The sequence below is a fragment of the Mycothermus thermophilus genome, assembly GCF_041956435.1.
Source record: "Mycothermus thermophilus strain CBS 625.91 unplaced genomic scaffold VTJ04scaffold_3, whole genome shotgun sequence".
Taxonomy (NCBI): Eukaryota; Fungi; Ascomycota; class Sordariomycetes; order Sordariales; family Chaetomiaceae; genus Mycothermus; species Mycothermus thermophilus.
The window spans coordinates 465,901-489,092 of NW_027191429.1; the positions used below are offsets into that span (position 1 = coordinate 465,901).

At 54.8% G+C, this 23,192-nt stretch overlaps 7 protein-coding genes and 1 non-coding gene across 8 annotated transcripts; 6 read left to right on the forward strand and 2 right to left on the reverse strand.

Annotated features, from left to right (window-relative positions):
• Positions 1-4,428: 4,428 nt before the first annotated feature.
• On the forward strand, positions 4,429-4,687 carry VTJ04DRAFT_4270 (uncharacterized protein; the record flags this gene model as incomplete). The annotated part of the gene is made up of 2 exons (XM_069362262.1): positions 4,429-4,434; positions 4,493-4,687. The coding sequence occupies 2 exons, from the start codon at positions 4,429-4,431 to the stop codon at positions 4,685-4,687; spliced, it is 201 nt and encodes a 66-aa protein (XP_069219226.1).
• Positions 4,688-5,795: 1,108 nt separating this feature from the next.
• VTJ04DRAFT_t47 lies at positions 5,796-5,881 on the forward strand. Its single transcript has one exon. It is a non-coding gene; the product is annotated as a tRNA-Gln (tRNA).
• A 743-nt stretch (positions 5,882-6,624) lies between these two features.
• On the forward strand, positions 6,625-7,697 carry VTJ04DRAFT_4271 (uncharacterized protein; the record flags this gene model as incomplete). Its single annotated transcript, XM_069362263.1, has 2 exons — positions 6,625-7,540; positions 7,636-7,697. 2 exons carry the CDS (start codon positions 6,625-6,627, stop codon positions 7,695-7,697), a joined length of 978 nt encoding a protein of 325 aa, XP_069219227.1.
• A 381-nt stretch (positions 7,698-8,078) lies between these two features.
• On the forward strand, positions 8,079-9,452 carry VTJ04DRAFT_4272 (uncharacterized protein; the record flags this gene model as incomplete). The annotated part of the gene is made up of 1 exon (XM_069362264.1): positions 8,079-9,452. The coding sequence occupies one exon, from the start codon at positions 8,079-8,081 to the stop codon at positions 9,450-9,452; it is 1,374 nt and encodes a 457-aa protein (XP_069219228.1).
• A 712-nt stretch (positions 9,453-10,164) lies between these two features.
• Positions 10,165-11,511, forward strand: VTJ04DRAFT_4273 (uncharacterized protein; the record flags this gene model as incomplete). The annotated part of the gene is made up of 5 exons (XM_069362265.1): positions 10,165-10,237; positions 10,311-10,362; positions 10,413-10,545; positions 10,601-10,894; positions 10,981-11,511. The coding sequence occupies 5 exons, from the start codon at positions 10,165-10,167 to the stop codon at positions 11,509-11,511; spliced, it is 1,083 nt and encodes a 360-aa protein (XP_069219229.1).
• Positions 11,512-14,256: 2,745 nt separating this feature from the next.
• VTJ04DRAFT_4274 (uncharacterized protein) lies at positions 14,257-16,445 on the forward strand (the record flags this gene model as incomplete). Its single annotated transcript, XM_069362266.1, has 2 exons — positions 14,257-15,721; positions 15,790-16,445. 2 exons carry the CDS (start codon positions 14,257-14,259, stop codon positions 16,443-16,445), a joined length of 2,121 nt encoding a protein of 706 aa, XP_069219230.1.
• Positions 16,446-16,840: 395 nt separating this feature from the next.
• On the reverse strand, positions 16,841-18,330 carry VTJ04DRAFT_4275 (uncharacterized protein; the record flags this gene model as incomplete). Its single annotated transcript, XM_069362267.1, has 2 exons — positions 16,841-18,129; positions 18,186-18,330. 2 exons carry the CDS (start codon positions 18,328-18,330, stop codon positions 16,841-16,843), a joined length of 1,434 nt encoding a protein of 477 aa, XP_069219231.1.
• A 383-nt stretch (positions 18,331-18,713) lies between these two features.
• Positions 18,714-20,156, reverse strand: VTJ04DRAFT_4276 (uncharacterized protein; the record flags this gene model as incomplete). The annotated part of the gene is made up of 1 exon (XM_069362268.1): positions 18,714-20,156. The coding sequence occupies one exon, from the start codon at positions 20,154-20,156 to the stop codon at positions 18,714-18,716; it is 1,443 nt and encodes a 480-aa protein (XP_069219232.1).
• Between the last annotated feature and the right edge of the window lie 3,036 nt (positions 20,157-23,192).

The following is a 23,192-nucleotide window of genomic DNA, read 5'->3' on the forward strand; positions in this document are numbered from 1 at the left end:
TAGTTAGCCCAACGATTGTTTTCCATAACTTAAAATAGTCTTAGAGATAGTCTGGAACAGCCTTAGAGATTGAAATCTCTTAATTAAACTAAGATATCTTCCCCCTAAAACGGGTTTTGGCCCTCGAGATGGTCCTAGACCCGGAAGACTAGAAACCTCTTCATAATAGGGAGCCACCTAATATATCTTGTCGGGTTAGCTACCTTGCAATGATCTTGGACCCCCAACACCTTTGCGACGATCATTTGTGAAAACAGGGCTACGGCGCTATAGTACGGAGGAAGGATGCGGAGGAAAGTTACGGAGAGTTGTAGAGAGTCGCGTAGAGTTAACGGAGAGTCACAGAGTAAATCACAGAGAGTCGGTGGGAAGAAAAAGAGTTGGTGAAAAGAAAGGACATGCTTACTTATTGTGGATTGTGTCGTGGGTTTCGAGATGGATTGAGGATGACTGGGAACAATGGTTGTTAGTATTGGGAAGTCGGAGGAGTAGACTGAACAAGGTGTTAGCAGATGCGGAGAGTTGGTAGGGGGAAGAGTGGGTGTGAAGAGACAGAGTTGGTAGGAAGAGAGCATACTTGTCGCGAATTGTCACAGCCTTGTTCAAAACCGGTTAAGTAGTGAGGATTGTTTGGTCGGTCGAGGTTTGTTGTAGACCAGAAGTTGTTAGTAAGAAGGTTTGGCAAACAAGTCACGGATAAAGAGGAACCGGGGAACCTTGGGTTAAGAGGGAGCACTCCAGGGGGGCCAGTCAAGTCTCGACGAGACAAACCAGGAAACGTTTGTATTTGCAGAAAATTGAACTAAAGGACATCACGTGTAGGCCAGACTGAGGGAGAGCGATGTGCGTAGAGAGTCTTGCAAAATGAACCCCATGCGTGAAGGGGATGTTGTAACTTGGTTGTTTACTCGGTCTTCCAAGAGTAATTCTTATGATAGGTCTTTCAACGATATTAGTGGTCAACATATACTTGCCTTTCATCATTACTATAATTGTCTATAGCAGGCTTATACTAATCCTGGTGATCCAAAGATGTTTGCTTAAGGCTACAAGACATGCCGACCCGGAGACGGAACGGCGATGCACCGGAGAAAAGCGGGTCACTCTCGGAGCTGGGCACGGAGTCTTGACCCACATCTTCCGGAACTTCCAGACGACTCGGGGGTGCGGAACCGAACAGTGCGAGACTAAAACATGTAGACCTTTGGTCTCAACACCACTGCACTCAAGTGTCAGAGAAAGGGAGACATAGCAATTACACGTAAATCTGTAGACAAGGTTATTCGGCCCTGATTCGTCGGGGCTTCACTGACCTGGGTTCTCTTGCTGGTTCTTGGGTGTCAAGGGAGGGATAAGATAGTAACTCACAATGCTTGAACGCTATTGCATGCTTTTGTGTTCAGCTTGCAAAACCATAACTCTGGCTTTCTTTGTTTACGTATCTGCTAAACCGTTGATGAATAGGGGGTTAGACTTCTCCCTGGAAGACTGCACCTGGCCACGTTCCTGCCCTCGTCCTCGACGGCAACCTGGTCCAGGTGCCCATGGGCAAATAAGCCATCCATCCTGTTTATCAGTGAGGTTATCCAGAACAAGCTCCAAAGGCTGAGTGCCAGCTCACACCCCTTCTCCAGTTTCCAAGTCTGGTAACCACCCACTCCCCAGACTTGACAGCTCGAAGCACAATGACGACATTGTACAGACCTTGCACGGCACCTTGCATGACATATTGACGGAAGAATCGCAGCGGGCTTCCGAAGCTACGACCTTCGAGTCCGTTCCATTGACTGTGCTGTCGAGCGGACGGGGCTTTGTGTGATTTGCCTGACAACAGGGACCCGCACAGTCAATAGATGCGGGGTTGGTTCTCATCACAGCGGCTGTTGCGGCATGGAATGATATTAATAAGGTTCGATCCGATAAGGCCCCGGGGAACAGCGGATGCTGGCTGTTTTCGGATAGATGCCGGGAATGTAAGTTGATGGAGATGGAAGGCTGTAGTGTAGGTGTGATATGAGACTTGGGGTGTTATTGATGACGAGATGGTTCTTTGATGATGAGGCATCATGGTATTCATCGTCGGCACCGCGTGTGTCCACGAATCTTCCAGCAACTCTTCGTCGGCCTGAATTTAACACGCCGAGACACTTAATCGGTTGTCATCAAGGGTGTCAGGATTATTCGCAATGTATTGGTCAAGTTCTACAGGAAAATAAGTTGACCCGGGGGGATGAATGCTGTGGTTTGGTCAATCCTAACATGCTCAGCGTGAGGCCAGCGCGATGCCAGCGCACTGCGTGCTTGATGTGTTTGATGGAAGCTTGCTGGCAGAGGGAACCATCAGGCTCAGGCCTGGCTCCATCAGGTGCTTGGCTCCCCCCTTCCAAGTCCGATGATACCAAGACAATTATTGGATCTGCAAGTTGCGGGGGTGTGCCCATTCCACAAAGGGAATACCGTCACTGGAAGATCCGGTCACCATCGGCTTCCTCAGGTAAGGTAGCTTCCCCTAGCTTAAGTCCGTGGGGGTTGGCTTGGAGCGCGCGACAGTGGATGCTACGCGCGACGGTATGATCTTCTCAAGTTGGGATGATCCTTGAACTGACAGAACAAACTCTCCACTGCCCCGGAGAGTTGAAGATGCGGTGTGGAAAGTCAGCTGGAATCAGTTGTCAGGTTGGGTTTTTGTTTGCTGTCGCCCGTGTGTTTGAAGCTCTTGTTCTTCCAGCTATCTCCGAGGTCTCAATGACAACAATCCTTCTCATGTCCTCCGGGCCAAAAATTTGGGACCAAAGGCCACATACTCCGCCATGGGCTCCGCTCCTGACTGGCTCGTCGCAGTACCTGAGGTACCCGTTGGTGCCCAAATCTCAGGGGCGTAACAAAACAACGTCCCATTTCTTAGTGGACGGTTAACGGCTTGCCTACTTGGCCCCTAATTTTCCGCTGAACAGCGACCTTGGAGACTAAACAGTTCATCCGGCTAAGCTAATGCCAACTCCTCTCCCTCGGACCGCCTTCCTCAGGTTGCTGGGTACTGTAATATTCCAGTCTTAGCGGAGCCAGCAGCCGGCGGTCCATCGGATATGGTTTTGTCTGGGGAACTGCCGTTCGAGGGTCACCTTTGCTCAACCAACGAGTCAATCTGCATCACAGGCAACTCCTGCTGTGCGATACGAACCCTGGTACAATATCCTGCTGTGACATGGAAGATTCACGGGTATCCTTCCCGGAGAAGAGCCTGTGATGTGATGGGGGTTCTTGGTTGTACGAAGTTCCTCCAAGACTTTGACGCACCGGCGACAGGTGATAGAGGAACCCCTTGCTGGATGTTGGTTGGGTCCATTCCAAATGTCCGTTTCCAAACTCCAACAACCCCTCCTACCACATCAGCAACCAGATGTCCGTCCACCCCCCAAGCTACTCTTCCGCGCCCAACAATGCCGACAACCTATCTCACCCTTGAGCCATTTTTTGCTGTGGAACGAAGGATATTTCGAAGGTGGAGATGTGTTCATCACTTTTCCCCTTCCCGAGACCAGTAGTCTCGGAGTCTCGTCCTCGATGCCAGCAGTCATTTATCGACGGAATGACCATTTGAATGAGCAACGATTCGGGCCACGCTTCTGGCGCGTTCTTTGGGATCCACCATGCCCAAAGGATGACGACAACCCCAGCGTCCCATCTGTGAGGGCGCGCCGGCAGCGGCCATGCATGCAACAACGTCCATGGAACCCTGTCCGCTTCCCCCTCCCTCCCCAAGGATAAGGGACTGCGAGATGCTGCGGGCGCCACAGCCAAACCCACAACCAACCAGCCAGCTGCACGCTGGCTGGCGGGCCCGAGTTGCTGCTCTCCCTGCTCGACCCATCACGTCACACCAACTCATATGGAGCGCGCCAGCACCAAGAGGCTGGTTCGGGCTAGGTGCTGCCACCAACCCGACCGACCGACGGGCGGAATGCGGGGGCCCTTTGTCCGCAGTTTCTTGCCGGCCCTTATGCACGCCATGCAGCATCGTTGCCGAGAGCCACGACACTCACACTCCCCCAAGGAGGGACATCCGGGATCCGATAGCGACTGCCTCTGAGCCTGAGCGATCCAGAGAGGGCTGTCGCGAGCGGCTAGGTCGTGAATGGTCAGGCCGCAGTCCTTGAGCTGTCAGACATCGCTTCCTCGATCCATCGGCCGAGGGACGGTATAAAGAGGCCGAGTCTGCCCACCTTGGACCTCTTTGCCAGAGCTCTGCAAAAATCCCCGGCCGAAACTATTGCAAGCCACACTCATCACTTCAACATTTTCCCCAGTAAGTGTGACTGTTCCTGGAACTCTGGCATACAGCCCAACGGGTCATAACCAGCTAACACCTTCAGCGCCCGCCAACTTCACAACCAGACTTCCCATCCCAATCAGCGATCAACGCTCGTCATGGGGGTACGTACTTAGTTCCCTTGGAGCGCTGGGCGTCGGCGGCAGCGGCTGAGGAGCGTAGTTCAAGGAGGGAGATTCGGTCCGGATTCGAGGATCCACGCCCGTCTACAGAGTCCTGGCCGTCAACAACAGCATGGTCACCATCCTACTCGCGAGTCCCCAGCCCAACGGGGAATACCTGACTTTCAGCCCGACCGCGTTGCAGACGGTGGACGAGTCGCGGCTGGAGCTGGCGGCCGACGTGCAAAGCATCTGAAGGAACGGAGGAGCATGCAACCCCGTATCACACACGGGTGCATGGAGACGAGGGGGAGACGGTGCGGTTATTATCGTTTGAGATATCATTGTTCGATCGTTTTGCATTGGATTTACGGGGGCATTAGGGATTAGAAGGTGGCATCGTTCGTTTCTTTTCCTTGGAGTTGGGCGCGGGCGGATCGGAGGTTATGGGTTATTACCAGGACAGCAGGGCAACCGCTGATAGAGACATAGACTTGAATGACGGACTTTCTTTTACCTGGTTTGTCTAAACCAACTCAACAGACGGACGACTCAACCTCATCATGCCGAGTTCTAGCCAGCATTCAGGGAACAAACACTGGAGTACATGCTCTACATCCAGTGCATGGACAGATACGGAGAACATCACATGAATACCTCTCTAGATCCCACCCCGACCTGCAGTCATCATCACACTTGGTACCTAGGTACCTAGGTAAGTACCCATGCACTTCCCCAGGTCCCTAGGCTGGCACCCTGGACAAGCGGGGGTTCTACCGACTAACATCAAGCACCTAGTCGCGAACTTCTGCCCGTCCTGCAGCAACCCCACAGCTTACCATGGCCATGGGCCATGACCCGAACAGACCGACACTGCCGCTCCAACATGGCTGCCCTCCCTGTACCAACATCCCGTTCAAAAGTGCAGGGCTGCCTATATCACGTTGGGATAGGTTTATATCACACCGTGGCGAGAGGCACAAAACACTGTTCAGTCTGTTGTGTCACCAGGGTTTTGCACAGCACGTGAGATTATGATCACCTACGTCTCGTGCCACTCACCAGGGAGACATTCCTCATGTCCAGTCTTGATGCAGCGGCTTATTGCAATAGTCCTGGTAATCACAACATGTGATTTGATGCCATTCCTCCGTGCCGCCATCCGCTAGCAGCTTGTGATCTGTCTGCGTGGGTTGGCGTCCATCGCGGTGTTCCTCTCCTGTCGGCACAAGGAGAGAGAGAGAAACAAAGTCTGCTTTCAACGTAAATGTTTTCCGCCTAACCACGGTCATGAATCATGACTTGCAGCAGTCTAGCATTGAAAAGTCTTCTGTGGAGACCTCGGGGCCACCGAACAACCCCAAGGTTGTATAGTGTAGCGGTTATCACTTCGGATTCTGATATCCATCAGAACATTCCGACAACCCCGGTTCGAATCCGGGTACGACCTTTCTTTTGTGCGTCTTTTGAAGGCGGAGTACGGCGTTCCCTTTTTTTAGCCGGACGGTGGAGGGTTTGGCGGCGTTGGTGGGGAGTCAGGGGGAACTCGGAATTAAGATGATGCGGAGGACTTGGCATGCTCGACAGGAAATGTGGGTGAGGCCAGAATGAGGCAAGGCAGGTATGTGAATGCAATGTCTGTGTATTATTGTGTTGTTCTGTTGAGATGCTGAGATGTTGAGTTGGTGACTGGCATTATAAGAAGCTTGCTGTCAAACCTTGACTGGGCTCAGATGCGGATGATGCCCTGAGTCCAGCAATACCGACCCTTGAACGGGCGTCTGTCGAACGATGGATCTGACAAACGCAAGTCCAATGTTTTGGTCCCGAAGTCCCACGGTAAGAGTTATTTTGGTTGATATTGTGGCCGAAACCTTATGAGGCCCATGAATGATCGGCATGATGATGAGCGCGCCTCAACTGCTTCGCCTGTGCCGAGACTGATGTCACCGAACTCATTCCAACCAACCAAACACACCCTAAGGTTGGGGCATGGAAGCCTTAGTTTCCGCGTGCTTAAGTAATAACTGTAAATACTACCGCCTTCTTGTGGCTGCTCACGACGGCATCGTTTCCAACCAGCATCAAGTTACATAAAGAAAGCAACTATTCACACATTTGTCGAACCGAGTGCTTCAGACTGTTCTTCTCCTTCACAGTGTCCGTGTCTAGGGATCTCTGTCTCATCTGCAAATGGCAACGATTCTGAGCGGTCAGTCTCCAAATCATCTTCCGGACCCGTCCTCGGGTCCAGACCCTCCAGCCGACTCAGTTCCCCCGGTCTCCTCGGCCGCCCCGACCATTCCAGCCCCGCCCGCCACCGGCCCCGACGAGCCTCCACCGTACGAGGCGCGGACCGAGACCGCGGCCCTGGACCCTGACGAAATCCTGCCCCCAACGACCTTTGTCATCCACGGCCGTTTCATCTACCCCTTGATTCCCTCTTCATCTTCGTCGGCAGGCGCCGCCGAGCCCGACTCTGTCCCGGTATATGAGCTCTCCCGAGTCATTCACGTCCCGGAACAGGCCGCGGAAGCGATCGACTTTAGTCGCATCGACCCACGCGTGCGCACCGACGCGGATGGGTCGCCGACCATCACCACCAGAGCGAAGCTGATGTACACGATGCGCTACCGCCGTACTCTGTTCTATGGAAATGTTCCATTCAGTGCTTGGCTCGAGCCGCACTCGCGCAAGTCGTTGGGTCGTGTGGAAATAGAAAAGAGTCCCCTCTTTCACCGAGGGTATCGCGCCCTTCCTGTCATGTCAGAGGCGGAGCGGAGGGGCCGGCAAAAACGCGGCCTCGAGGTGCCAGAGTATTTCTTTTGTGTCCGCGAGCAGGGCATCACGAATAAGCAGTGGGAGTGGTGTGACAAGAAGGGGAAGGTTGTTGCAAGGCAAATCAGGGAGCGAAATCCAGAGCCGCAGCAGCGAGCCGATGATGCTGAACAGAGGGAAGCGACCGGGACGAAGGCACAGGAGGTTTACAAGCTTGAGATTGTGCAGCCGATGTCACGGTGCGACAGGGACGGGTTGGTGGCTTTGTGGTGTTTGTGGATGTTGCACATCCATATCAACGAGTGCAGGCCGAGGAAGACTTGGGAGGATCGTGAGTTGCCCTCCCCATACCATCACATGCCACCTCTGCGAGTCTTGCTTGCTTTGCGCATGAAGCGAGTAAGAAGTGACGCTGACAAGAACCAGGCAAGCGTATCCTGCAGCAATCTGGACGGTACAATCATGACGTTCGTGGCATCTACGGGTAGGCCGGCATGGAAAGCTCGAGCCCCTCTCTCCTGTAATAGGAGATGGGTATCATCTCAGAGCCTGATGAGGGCCACAACAACAAGGACGCAACTCCTCTGGTTTGGTATTAACAACAAGATTATGCGAGAGAATTAGCACCTCCCTGAGACGAGAAATCAAGGTCGCACAGGTGTAGGTTCCGTTGTAGAAACGGGTAATGACGCGCCGGGTTCGGTCATCCCCCACAGCCACTCCGCCGGAACGTCAGCATCTTCTCCGAGCCTGGAAACATCGCTTGACATTGGCATTGCGTGTTTGAGGGTACTCACTGTTCAGGCCAGCCAGCTTCAACACACGTGCGAATCACCATCGCTTCATCGTCTCTCTCTCTCTCAATCACCATGTCACCCTCTGAGATCAACTTTCATGTGGCCATCATCGGCGCCGGGATTACGGGTGTAGTCCTGGCCCTCGGTCTCCAGGCCCGCGGCGTCTCCTACACCGTCTACGAACGCCGCAGCCCAGCACCACAAGATCGCGTGTCAGGGGCCGGAATCGGCTTCAGCCCCAACGCCGAGCGAGCCATGGCCATGGTGCATCCGGAAGTGCGCGCCGAGTTCAAGCGCGTCGCCACCCCCAACGGCGAGGATCTCTTCCAGTTCGTTGACGGCTATACCGACAACCTCCTTTTTGCTCTGCCTGTTGGCAAGGATAGTTTCCTGGGTGGACTGCGTCACGATATTCTCAACGCCTGGCTGAAGCTCGTCGAAGGGCCCATCCAGTACGACAAGGAGCTAGTGAATATCGTCAACAGGCCTGGGGAACGTATCGTCCTCCAGTTTAAGGACGGCACTATGGCCGAAGCAGACACCGTCATTGGATGCGACGGACTTCACTCTCGCGTCCGCGACTTGCTCTACCCAGAGGCTCGGGCAAATGGCGCTTCCAAGACGACCGAGACGCGGCTTGGCCCGAGATATACTTTAAAGTACTGCTACCGAGCACTCGCCCCGATGCCCTTGGCCGTGGATGCCCTCGGCCAATACCGCGCGAGCACGCGCTTCATGTACATTGGCCACGGCGCGCACATCATCACCTACCCGGTGGGCAAGTCGGAGCTTCTCAACGTCTTAGTCGTCCTCTCTGAGCAGGAAACAAGCACACAACGGACCGGTCGTAGCGAAGGGACCAGCGCCAGAGGCGCCGACGATAAAAACATTACCTTTGCCTTTGCCGATTGGGCTCCCCGTCCACGCCGCGCCGCCGCCCTCCTCGAAGACGCCCGCGAGCATCAACTCAGGTTACGCGGTCCGGGAGGGAATAACACCGATAACGACGACCGATGGCTCATCTTCGACATGGCAGAGCATCCGATCCCGCGATATGTCCTTCCTGGCGGGCAGGTATGTGTGGCGGGCGACGCGGCGCATGCGACGGCACCGCATCTCGGCGCTGGTGGTGGCATGGGAGTTGAGGATGCGCTAGTGTTGAGCGAGTTGTTGGGCGAAGTGGATCGCAAAATCAAGGGGAGAAGGGGGATGAAGGAGGAGTTGGTGGCCAGGGCGCTCGAGTCCTACCACTTGGCGAGGTACAATCGGACACAGGAGGTCATTATGATGACGAGGAAGGCTTGTGACTTGTTTCATTGGCGGGACCCGGAAGTGAGTCGGGATGGAGAGAAGTTTGCCGCAGCGATCGCGCCGTTGTTTCACCGCGTGTGGGACTTTGATTTGGAAAGGATGGTGAAGGAGGCTTTGGCACGGCTTGATGAGTGATAACTAGGAGTTCAGGGAGTATCTGGGCCAAAGGAGTAAGGTTGGCTAGACGATCACAGCGTGAGTGTTCATATCAGCGGGGCTAGTGTTCTTTTGAGTATTGTTCTTGGATAAACACTACGATATTGGGTAGTTTAGGTGGTCTCAGGGGTAAAGTTATCCCAAGAACCAGCACGGATCGGAGGTCTAGGGAATGATTACAGGCCATTCACTAATATCATCTGTTTCCGTTGGCTAATTCACAAGGCGACATCTTCTGTCGCGAGATCGGGATTCCCATGTCACTAAAGTATGTTGGATAGAACGAGACATAGAATCGAGGACGGGGTCTTAGACAGAGTGTCCTGAGCTCGTGGCACAGGTTTGGATGGACAAACATCTTGGTCAGTCTTGCAAGCCCTGGATCATCAATGTCCCAGCAAGCAGCTGCCATGTGGAGGCAGATAGACGTCAACAATGACAGGAATGGCTGGCACGAAGGACTCCAACTCGACCGGGCTTGCGGTGGGGATGACCGAGCGTGCGCAAAGCCCAAAGCTGACGGGCAAGTCACACCCAGGTGCGCATCGTGCTACGGACAACCTTTTCATCGAGGCTCCGGGACACAAAAAAGTGTGACATGGACGACAGCCGCCCATACCGAGTGCCTGAATCTTTTCTTGTGACTGCTCTTCGCTGCCTGGGATTGGGAGCTCTAGACAACCGCAACGAGATGGCACCACCAACGGCTGAAAGCAAAGCTGAGACAGAGATCTCCGACCGTCGAGAGCTTGTGTTTCTCACTGGTAAGTTTCAGGTCCAGTTGCTAGATATTCTTATCATCACAACGGAAAGTCTCAAAGAAACTGACGACAATAGGGGGGACCGGCTTCGTTGCCTCACATATCTTGGACTGTCTCCTGGATCACAAGTGAGTACCTAGAGTTCGGAGGCCGAGGGCTCGACACTGACACATCGCAGCTTCGATATTGTCGTTACGGCCCGATCTGACGAAAAGGGGCGGCGCATCCTGGAGTCATTGAGCTCGTCCTTCAGGGATCGAGTCTCGTTTGTTGTGGTGGAGGACATTGCTCGTGAGGGAGCGTTCGACAAGGTTGGCGGAGCTTCCTTTGTGCCTATTTAATGCATTGCTGACTGAAGAAAACCAGGCGTTCCAAACAAAAGGTCCATTCCACTATGTGATCCATACCGCGTCACCGTATAAACTCCGCTGGGACGACCCGGTCAAGGACTGTCTCGACCCGGCCATCAAAGGGACCACTGGCCTGCTGGCAGCAGTCCACGCCCACGCTCCGACGGTCCGTCGCGTTGTCATCACATCGTCGTCGGCGGCGATGCTTAACCTGCCCAAACATTTGCCCATCTACGACGAGAGTTGCTGGGCGAATGTGACATGGGAACAGGCCGTGAACGACCAGGAGCACACGTATCGGGGGAGCAAGGTGAGGGTTACGGACCATGAGCCAGCTCTATAAGCATCGATGTACCACATAATACGATGAGCCAGCATGCTGACGGAAGAACACAGACATTTGCTGAGAAGGCCGCTTGGTATTTCTGCGCCAAGCACAACCCCAAGTTCGACCTAGCCGTCATCAACAACACGTACACATTCGGCCCGTTGCCTCGCAGCCTTCCTTCCGGCAGCACCATTAACACATCCAACCAACGGATCCAAGACCTCGTCACCGGGGCCATGCGCTCCGGAATCCAACCAACCGCGCCCGTATTCACGTTCGTGGATGTCCGCGACGTAGCGCTCGCTCACGTCCGTGCCATGACAGTCCCCGAGGCAGGCGGGAAACGGTTCTACGTAGTGGGGGGCTACTTTTCGAATCCCCGGATCGCAGGCATCATCCGCCGCCGGTTCCCTGAGCTGTGCGAGCGCGGGCTGCTGCCGCCGCGGGAATTGGCGGAGGACATGGAGGATTTCCCCGAGGATCACTGGGCGTTTGACAACTCGCGCTCGAAGGATGTGTTGGGTTTGGATTATCGGGGGTTGGAGGAGAGTGTGGTTGACGCTGTCAAGTCAATCTTGAAGTTGGGTGAAGGTGCTTGAAGGGGGGTGGTACTTACCACCTACATACTGTTGGAACAGGCTTCGGGGCGGTTGGGCCAGGGATTTGATCCTCCTTCAAGTGGCTGGAACAGTGCTTACTGTGTAGGAGAGGCAACTTTGGTTATTAGTATTAGACGAATCGTAAGTTGATCATCATGGATACCGAGTTTGACACACTTGACCGAACGTCTCCTGTTTGACAGTGAGAACCAGCTACTATTCATCAATGGAACCCGACGGTCAACGGACTGGACAAGCTGTAACGGCCGAGGTAGTGATGACTTGGTTGTCATGTCAAAGGGTCCTCCGTAGGATTGACATTCCCTCCCGACCTGACGCCGCAGCCGTCTGTGCCGTCGAGCATACCGCAACACTGTCCCTGTCGGAGGGATTCGGCTTGACCCATGACGTGCAGTCCTACCGGCTCGTTCCTGACATTTTTAAGGTCTTGGCTGCGTTGACATGGTGGGGGATAAGCAATGGTACGGAGCACTCCCTATATCTCCTGCTGACAGAAAAGCCGGAGGTTTTTTTTTTTGTTTCTTTTGCCATGTGATTGCGACATGTCCTGCCAGGCGATACCGTGCTCAGGGCACCTCACGTTGTGTTCATTGCATCATAGGTCTTATCGTGTAGTATCCATGTCTGTCTGATAGTTACTCTCACGGCTGGCTGCCGCAACGTTGAAAGACCCCTGAAAAAAGGCTGAGTGAGTTTTCGAAACTCCCTGGAATCCTCCGAACAGCTGTGCCTCAAATACCTGAATTGTCATATGCTGTGCCGCTTTGTTTCACACAGCTTTCCTCCAGAGGGAATGTGCGTTTGTGTTCGATGATCCTACTCAGGAAACCGGGAGGTCTTCCTGACCTTTTTGGCCCCCGAATGTTAATGCATTCCATTCCATTTTGGCAGCACGCAGTACTTTTTTCAGTCACGAGCTGCCTCCAATTGCCCAAAAGATACTAAAAGGACGCCAAAGCTGGGTTCACTCCACCCCGCAAAAGTTCTGGGCTCGGCGCAACTCGGAGATCACGGTGGGGATTCCATTGTGTACGCTACTGCTAGTGATGGTGTAGGTCCAACATAGAGTTACAACCGGCGCGGGAGGTCCGGTAGTGGGAAGGACGAAGAAAAGCTTCTTGCCTGGCGGTGTGAGAGATGGAAAAGCTGGGTGGATGTTGCGGGCGACGGCGCAAAATGCTGAAAAGGTTGAGGTTGTATGTGCTACGGTAATAGTTTAAGGTGTGGTGGCATTGAGCGGCGCACCTGACCATGGGCACAGTCGCATGGAATGCTTCCTCACATGTGCTTTCGAGAGTGCTTTTTTTCTTGCTCGTTCATCCGGGTTTGCTTGTTGCAACATTGAGCGGCATATGGGCCAAATAACAGAGCTTGATCTGTCATGAAGCTACCCTAGGATAGTGAACAATGTTGTACGTACAATGGACTCCCATCTATATCAAATCATGAGACCTGGTATTGGTGTCGGTTCCCCCCAAGCAATCCCGCCGATCGAACGGTGCGAGCCGTTGGAGGTGGCGTCTTCTCCAGCACAAACATGGTTTAGGACAAGGAGCAAGGATCACCACAACGCGGCAGCAAGGGCATGGGTTGTTTTTCACTTCCGCCCCCGCTCCATGCCCCAGTCTCGAGCTAGGGGGTAGTCAACCGTGAGCGGGCTCAGGAACTCGGCATCTCAGAGGCTTGAAGAACCGAGAAACAAACAAGATCAATGCCAAAGGCCAGCTGGTCTTCCGTATGGTCCAGTCCAAAACAACTGAACGCACAAAGCTGCGGCCTAGAGGTGTTTGAGGTTGATGAAACGAGCTGACATCGGATTTTTTTTTTAAGCTTTGAGCTGCTCAGCCAAGAAACCGGGGGAGGCTGGTGTCGATGGCCAGAATCCCGGCTTCTTGTGGCGCATGGACCCTGCCCTGAGCCGTGCGCCGTCTGAGCGGCAGTGAAACAGCAACTGCTCGCCGTTCAGGGCCTGGTTACTGGAGGACTCTGCCAGATCAACCTGTGAAAGTTGCTGCTTTGCGATCGCCTAGATGTACGGAGTATAGCCGATACGTCAGATAGTCGCCTACCTAACTTGAGAAGGCAGGGAGAGTCGAAAACATCCCTCACAAGACACTCATCACATCCTATCGCCAATTCCTATGAGTTCTCGTAGTGTAGGATCCCTCTGTGCTGGGGAGGAATGCTTGGATGGAAGGAAGACGAGATCCGAGCCATCCATGGCTCCCCACTCTCAAGTGAACGAACCCCTTTTCACACGCTCACTCGGTCACCGTCACAAGGCACGGTTGATCCTAAAATCCTTCTGTCACCCTCGTTTTCAGGCTTCAAGATTCCACCTTTTGTTTCTTCCTTCGCTACTTGCCATCCTTTTGAGTTTAAGAGCACATGCTTGTTTGGGCATCGTTTGTTTGTTTGTGCCCTCGAATCACCCGGTGTTTTGTTTGCGGCCGTTTCAAGATTGCCTCAGACCGTTTCCACACCATACGACCACCAACTTACACAGCCTGCAAACTGGAGACAGCCCGCGACTAGCTTCGAGGAACTAAGACCCCACGAAAACAACTCGACGAGAGCGACATAGCAGCCATAACTATAGCGTTATCACCACCATTGTTCGCACCTTTCCTCCATCAGCATGCAACAGAACAAGCACAACGCTGCTATGTCATGACCCCCGCCGTGACGACGCATCCACCCGGCGGAAATTGCAAGGTTGCAACCATGAGTGACATCCTCGACGATACGCTGCGCCAGCAACTGGCCGCTGCTTTGGTCGGCTTGGGCGGGGATCCCGGCGAGTTGGACTTTCGCCTGTCTTTCGACACGGTCTGCTCAACTCCAAGGCATTCTTTTATCCGCCATGCCCGCAATCATGTCCCATCCCATGGGAGCCGCAGCGCTTCTCTCAACAAGGCCTTGCCGCCGACGCCTCCCGGCCCAGGCCATCATCACAAAACTCCCAGCCGGGGTCACATCCGGAACCCGTCCACCATGGACGCCGAGGAGAACGACAATGGCATTACCGTGGTCGACGACATCGACGCCGACTCGGTGATCCTAGACGATGAGTCTCATATTAACACCCCAACAGGTCTTGATACTTCTCACCAACCTCGCCTACGAACCGGCAGTAACGGCGAGAGCGTTGGCCCCAAAGAGACGCTATCGCAAGGGCAACATCTGGAAGCGAGGGACGTCAACGCGGAAGCCCCACATCTGGGTGACGGCAAAGCGCTGCCGCCGCTACCAGTAGGAGAAATAGACGACCCGGCACCCGCCTCACCGCCACCAAAAATGTCTTGCAGAATTTCTCGCTTTCCTTTTTCTCATCCGTGCGATGTGCCCGAGTTGGTGCCGGATCACGACGAGGACATGTCGTCGTCGGCGGCGGCCACCAGCTCTTCGTCCTCCGCTCCCGTCACCCCCGGCATCCCGTCGGACGCGCTCGGACCTGGTGCCGCCCCGGTTGCCGATTTAGTCCAAATCCCTGCGCCCGGGCCGCTGCAGCTCAGCCCCTCCCTCTTCCCGGAGTACGACGACAGGATGCGCAAGCTATCCATTAAGACCATCGACACGGCGACTTCAGCCAGGGACGGCGGCGCCGGCGTGAACGAGGACGGCGTATCACTCCTGACACCGACTGAGGCTTCGTATGACGGCTCCTTTGGCGACCAGACCTCGCACGGCCTTCGACCCATCATGACGGCCAAGTCTGACGTCCGGAGCGTCAGCTCCCTGGGGAGTGTTGGTTCTGGCGAGTCGCGCCAGCGTGCCAACCCCTCCCGCAAGTCCATCAACCTCTTTTCGCGCATCCGCAGCAACACCCACCACGAGGAGGTGGTGTGCATGGAGCATCGGACCCTGACGCCGGTGCAACTGCTGACGCCGCCGCGCCAGGCCGATGACCAGATCGACCTCCCGCGCACATCCAGCGCATCTGGTCCGGCTCCGTCCCTAGTATTACCGCCGTCGCGGGGAGAGTCGGGCTCCGGATCCAGGTTCTTCCGCATGCCTTGGGCCAGCGAGGCCAAGCCCAAGGAGCCCGCGGCGGTGTTTGGCGTGGACCTCAAGGAGAGTCTTCGGGTTGCTCCCATGAAGATTCGCATCTCCCACAAGGGGAAGAGTACGTCGTATAGGACATTCCCAATCTCGGTGCATAAGTGCTGCGAGTTCATCCGGAACTCAGGTAAGTAAGATGAGTTCATGAAAAATTTCATCCTTCATCACCACCAATTAATTGACAAGGTTTACCAGGTGAAACGGACAACAACATCTTTTCCCTCCCCGGCAGCGAGCAAAACGTGGCCAACCTCAAAAGCATTTTCAGCCAGCCTCCCATGTACGGGGAGAACTTCCAGTTCGAGGGGACCCAGTACACCATCCACGACGCCGCCCGCCTCATCCTCGTCTACCTCCAGGAGCTCCCGAAACCTCTCATTCCCTCATCCGTTCTGAAGTCATGGATTGTGCTAGCCCGACAGGAGGGCGCCATCGAGCCTCCCTGCCCGCGCATCGAGACGGGTTTGGACTTTTGGACCGAAGCCCTGAACCGTCTGCCCACCGCCCACCGCAACCTCACCAAACACCTCCTGACGCTTTGGGCCGAGGTGTTGCTCAAGGGGTCGGACACCATCAACGAGGCCGATGCCCGGCAACTGGCATCGGCGGTGGCGGGCGCCATGTTTCACCACGACGCCGACGGGAGCAGCCTGGACAAGAGCAAGGCGCAGCGGAAGAAGCCGGTCAAGAGGAACGTTCAGCCGACGCTTGCGCTGGCGTTTCTGATTCGAAAGCGTGGGGAATATTTAGCGTATCTTGGGAGGGCCTCAAAGGAGCCCTGTCGCAACTCCAAAATGTTTTTGCCATCCACCAAGGAGATTATGGAGTGGAAGAAGAAGGGATCATCGTGAAAGAAAAGTACGGAAGAAAGTATTGGAGTTGATGGGCTGGAATTACTACTACTACGACAATACCCCCGATACCCCCACCTCTTGGTCATATCATTTCACGGTCGGCTGCTTGGGAAACGTTGAGAGCGGCATAGCAGGGCGTTTTTATTGCATGTTTTCATATGTTTTGGATAGGTACTTACCCGCACATACCCCATAATGTTGGATGATAGGAACACGGAGGGCATTATTCAGGTGGTTGAGGTTCAGTCTGGGAGCATTAGTACTATGAAATCACACGGTCATATACTCATATGCAGCATCGATGTTGGTCACCAAGACAGCGCCATCATAGCTCCCTATAATATGCCATGAGATATTCACGCAGATTCAGAAGAGACAATAACCGTGCTCCGTCACTCCTTTTTGTACTCTCCAGTAGCAACCCGGTCGCATAGTTCCTTCAACCGCTCTCCAGCCCACTCAAAGTCCTCCAACTCCAAATACACCTGGGCACTAAGCCGCGCCCAGAACCGTCCCTGATACACGTACAATGCCACAAAGGTGTCGTGCTCGTCCATCAGCTTGCGCAAAATCCAGTTGAGCGCCACGGACGCCTCACCGAACCGGATGCGCGTCACACCAGGCGGCGGTGTTCCTGCCTCCTCTCCGCCCTTCTCCTCTTGCACGACCGCCAACGGCAGCTCCACGTTCACCATGGCACACCTTGTCATCGACTGCTCAGCATTGTCAAGCACCCGCGTCCCCAGGATCTCAGCAACCCTCGCGCCACCACGACGCGCCAGATCCGTCTGATAGGCATAGATCCTCTCCTCCCCGCCCAACACCTCCTCCCTCCACGCAATGCTGTCCTTGACGCAGAGATAAGGCGAGTCGTCCATTGTGCCGACAAACTCAAAGTTGGCGACAAAATGCGACTTGGGGTTCGGCGGCAGCGGGTTGGCGCGCAGCGCGACTTTGCTCGCGGGCCCGTCTTTGCGCGGCGCATACCCGTGCGAGGTCGGCAGCGTCGATGGGAGGAGGTGTTGGTTCCGCTCCGGCACGTAGAACACCGCGCACCCCCTCGGCACGTGCAGCCATTTGTGGCAGTTACTCACAAAAAAATCCGGATCCGCCGCGCCCAGGTCCAGTGAGACCATGCCCACGCCCTGCGCGCCGTCGACGAGCGAGAGGACTCCGCGCTCGCGGCATGCGGCGGTCAAGTCTTCCCAGGGGAAGCGGACGCCCGGGGTGGAGGAGACGACGTCGAAGAGGCAGATGCGTGGACGTTTGCCCTCGGCGAGCGAGGCATCGACGGCGGCGTGGAAGGCGGCTACCACGTCGGCGTCCGGGCACGGGTATTGCAGCTTGATCTGCCGGGGGTTGACCAGCCCTTGGGAGGTTTCGCAGACGTAAAGGATGGTTTTGCCGCAGCCGGCGTAGATGGTGTCGAAGAAGAGGATCTCGTCGCGGCCGTCGGGGTTCCAAACGAGGTTGCGCAGGACCGTGTTGACACCGGTGGTGGCATTGGGGACGAAGACGCACGTGTCCACGGGCGCCTTTAGGAGGCGGGCGATGGCCGCGCGGGACTCGTCTAGGAGTTGCGGGTAGGTGTACCGGATGAAGGGGTCCGGCCGGGCTTCAGCTTGGTCTTGGTAGGAGCGGAGGAGGGTTTGGATAGAGCGCGGGATGGTGCCGAAGGAGCCTGGTGACGTATTAGTTGGTTGATGAGGGATGATGGTGATAGGTGAGGGTGCATACCGTGATTGAGGTTGCGGTATCCAGGGGCAAATAGGAAATGCTCGTCGCGGAGCCCATGGCCGAAGGCGGCCGGGGCCTTCGGGGCCAATGCGTCCGGCGAGTCGGCCTTTTCCCTCACGGGGAGATCAGTGGTGGTGGCGCCCATGATGTTTCGTGAGGACTCAAGACAGGGGAGGATTTTGATATGATTCAGATGAACGTAACATGAAGGGACCAAATCCCTCCCTCTTTGTACTCCGTTGACTTTTATCGTCCCGTCTTATACAAAGCCCATAGTCCTACCCCCGCCGGCGTATGTATTACAAACCTTCGTTTCTTGGTGCTGATGTCCCGGGAAGGGCGCGCCGCCCCGCGGTCGCATCTCAAGGGGTCCGGCGCGGGGCGCGGGGAGCGGGGCATGCTGACACGCCGTGAAAAGCCGCGGATGCACCAGAATGGAGTCTGATCTGACTCATCAACTCCATGTTATCGTCTTGCTGTGGATATCGGCGAGGAATGTACAAGCGACCGCCAGAAGGCTACAGAATTCTATTCGCTCTGTAGCACAGCAATGCGCTGCTCCAGCCAGCATCGGTACGCCGCGAACATGGGAACAATCTCCCACCGAGTACAGAACTGGACTAGTGCCTTGTAGCGGTTGATGCAAAAGGCCGTGTCGATATCAATCTTATTATCGCTCAGAGCTCCGCCGGCCGTAACTCCAGCGCCGTCGCCGATGGCACGCGAGAGCTTTGCCAAACAAACGGGGCAGAGGTACGGTGGCTGCCGGAGGTCCTCCGCCAGGCTGGCAGTGTCCTGCATGACACACGCGTAGTACGAGCAGTGCTCCAGGCAGAAGCAATGTCCGACCTCGTGCGCGGCGGTGCGCGCGACGCGGAAGATCCACAGGGCGCTGTCGTTACGGAATGGGAGCGCCTTTGGAGCTTCTTCTGCGTCGAGCGCGGCTCGGATCATGGCCTTCATGGTGGTATGGCCGGGTGTGTCTTGCTGTATTGCGCCGAGTGTGCCGTTCCGAGCCGTCTTTCGTCGCTTGTTGTTGGTGTTTCTGGATGAGTTTCCTCCGTCTGCCTCTTTACAAGCTTTCTTCACAAACTCGGAGCAGTGAGAAAACGGCCAGTCGTGCTCATTATCCTCTCGGAACCTGTCCAAGACCGGGTGGTATCTCGCGCCAGACACCACCGCGACCCGGTTTCCGCCATAGGCTCTCCCGCAGCAGAACTCATCATCATCGTCCTCGTACAGGTCGTCCCAGAGCACCATCATGAGGGCATACGCATCATCTGGCAGCGCCGCCTCCGCGGCATCCAGCAGGTCACCTATTCGCAGCTGCTCCTCGTACCTTTTGTCAGGGCACGGGCGTATCGTGATGCGAGTGATGCCGTCGCCGATTTGCAAGCCGATGTACTGGTTCCCGTTGGATTTTTCCTCCTCATCCTCTTCTTCCTCATCGTCACTCCAGGGCACGAATTCCACGTGCCCCAGCATCCTCTTCACAGGAAGTGGGTGATAGAACGCTGCCAGATAGTCACGAACCTCATCCACAACTAGGACCGATTTCGCAACTTCCGGGTCGACGTCGGGCGGCAACCTCCACTCCGCGATCATCGTTGGTTCGGGGGGAAGGCACCTTGGCATTCCAATCTCAAATGCGCGCTTTGGCGGCGACACGACGTAGATGGTCCTGCGCTGTGGCGTGACGGGGTTGCGGTTCTTGTCTAGGGTCCATGAGCGCAGGCTCTGGGGAGGCGAGTTTTCAGGGGCGATGACAAGCGCGTCATCTGGTAGGACCAGCGGCGGCGGGAAGAGAGACTCGACGTTGGCGTGCTGTTCGAGGATCTCTTTGTTGTTTGTGGCCCGGCCTGATGTGGTGGTCGCTGCATGGCGACGGGCCAGAGATGGTCTTTCATACTTTGTCGTGGCCGCGTGAGGGGAGAGGTCGAGATGAGGTGTTGAATGCTCGCACTTGGTCATTTTGAGGCGAGAGAGGATGATGGAGATGGGAACGTCGACAGAGTGGTTTGTCGTCAGATAGCTCGACCTTGGGCAGTCGTATAAATGACAGCCCAGTCTGTCTGGGGGGAAAAATGTCAGGGATCAACCGTAAAACCGGATCCCTATAACAGCAGTGCAGGTTAGGACATGTCTCTTTACATCTCCTGACGGGCAACTCAACTCGACCTTTTAATAACCATGGGCAAGAGTCCTCAAAAGCTCCCACTTTTGACCAGACCCGTAGCTTAGCTTGCAAGCTGAGAGTGAAATGGAACTGAGCAAGGCAGAAACCTTGGCTGTGTGCAGCTGATTGTGGGGATGTCCGCTCCTCAACACGGATTAAAAGTTAACCTCACCCTTTGTTGCAAGACTGCTGCTTTACTCCCGGTGTTATTGGCCTCATCAAGTCCGCCACTCGGCCCTAGCTCAAAGCTACCTTAACTGCCTGATCCAGGTTCACCGAAAATATCTGAAGCACTTTAAACCTGGATAATTGTTTTGCAGTTAACTTGTCCCTAAAATCCTCTTCGAACGACGCCACCGCAAAGGCAATCTTCTCCTCGCGGTTTGGGGTACACGTTGAGGATTGTCTCGCCCAAGAAGGGCAAGCCCTCGACCTACATGGCGCTGTTGATGGTGTTCAGAAATTCGTTGGGTAGGTGGTCCATTCCTAAGTGATACGCCAGCGCATAGACTTCGAGACGTGCTTGGAGGTCCGCACGCTTTGACGCGTCGGTATCCGGAGCGGAATGCTTCAATTTCAGATCAGGTATGCTGACGTGGCCTCGATATTGATACCTACTCGACGAGTGCATGGACTGTGTAGGCGGAGAATTGGGTACAATATATGACCACTTTGCTGCCCTTTGGGCTGTCACACCCGTGCGAGCTGCCGTTCCGAGATTTGTATTACTTTGCACCGCATCGTCTCGATAATGAGGTCATCGACTAGGCCAATATCCTTTTCCAAGATGCCCAGATGGAATGGGAATTCGACATTGCTGGAGAATCTGATGCAGATGACATCTCCAGCGAAGGGACTGGGTAACACCAGTTAGTACCTATTCAATAATCACATACATGTGTCAATGAGGGACATTCCGAATCTGCAAATTGAATCATTGGTTTATCTCCGTCCATGCTGCCGAGTGTGCTGAGGGGTTGGAGGGCGGCCGGTTTATCGCTTGGTGATGAGGAATACGTGGGAAGCAAAGATCAAGTACATGAAACCTCAAATAAACACCTATGCGCCCCAGCACTGCCTGTCTGTCGCTCAGCACTCATAAGGGCAGCCTGGGAGGGTGCCTTGGGGTACCTAAACTTTCGCGATGCTTGGCTGAAGTACGGCTGTTATAGTAAGGTGTTTCCTTGAGGATAGTTTTCAAGCCGTGCATTGCTAAAGGTATCAACACCAACCGAACTCGCCCTTTAATATTGCAGAACAACAACACCTCTACTGTCGGAAGCCGTGACACACGCTATCTGGAACTACAAAACTACGAACTCACGCACTGCCCAGTCTATCCACATAAGAGCCGGGTGTGGTGTTAACCGATGAATCGACCTTCACCTCTCATTGTCCCCCCTGTTCCCCAAAGACCGAGGCAGCAGTTCGACGTAGATCCGCAAGATAGTTTCAACAGCCTTCGATTCCCCGACGAAGGTCGTGTCGTCACCAAATGGCTTAGCAGCCGAATTGACCTGTGTGTTGTAGTAGTCCCGCATGATTTCATAACTCCGTCCTCGAACAACCGGCGCGACTCGATCGATTTCGGGAACATTCTGAGGGCACTGTCGCGGAAGATGCCAAGGCCTAGGTAGCAAACAATGTCCAAGATGTCGCTCGCCGTTTCGGTAAGCAGATGGGAAATTCCCAGCCTGTCAGCCAGCGTGAACACCTCAATGTGCTTTTTCAGGTCTTGTTTCAGTTCGGCGCCTCTGGTTTCTGGCAAACCATCCATCGCCTCGGACGACAAAGACCCCGAAGCCCGATCTCGACGATGAAATTAGTCGTTGAATGCGAACGCGGCCTCTCCTGAGAACGAGGTACAGTCGAGGATAAGTCTCTCGCATCGGTGCATGCTCGGATTAATCAGTGGTATTTCTCTTCCAATGACTTCAGAGAAATGCACAATAAAACCGGGCCGAAGTGCGCTTTTTTGCATCTGAGACACTTTAGATCGAGACCGGTGTGCTGGAAATGCGAAGTGGGCATGAGATTTGGAATCATATTCTCATGTCCCTCCTAGAACCGCCTGCCTATCGCGGCTGTCTTTCATTGGAGCTGTATCTGTAGCCATACCTGGTGTTAGGTACCTACACATAATAGAAGGCGGCAATGGTAGGACGTGGGGAGCTTACGAAGACAGTGACGAAATCGTTCGTGGAAGCAGGGCGTTCCCAGAATGCCGTCCCGCCGCGAGGCTATTAGAGCGGGAGAGTTGTGAGAAGTCAGAGTAGACTGCTAGGCGTGGGGCTTCGGAACTTGGAGGATGTGAGATCAGGACGCTTGGGAAGCAAATATGGTGCGCAGGATATTTCAGTCGACCCTTTAGGCGCAAGTGCCCTCTAGAATACGGAGCACAGGTCACTAGGACCCCGAACACTCCCTGAATCTCAGGAGGCCGCGTTGCCTTGGATACCTAGGCTGCTCAATAACGCTCAGAACATCATACCACACACCACACACTCAGTTTTTCTCAACCCTTATGTTCCTAACTATCATTCATTCTGACGCCTTGATCCGCCACCTGAATTGCGTGATGCCTTCCCAATCCTGCAACAGGCAACCTTCCTCATCAACTCAACTGTCTCCCGGTTGGTAAGGTGCTCCATGTTTCCCCTGACCGAAAACCGAAAGATCAAACAAACCTGGGAGCCCAATTATTACTCGACTAGGACATTAACATGTCAACCGACCCAGCCAGAATCCCATCCCAGCCTGTCCTTCCATATTAATACTGACCTTGCCTCCGCCGTCCAAACAACGCCAACCCAAAAACCTGATAATTGAAC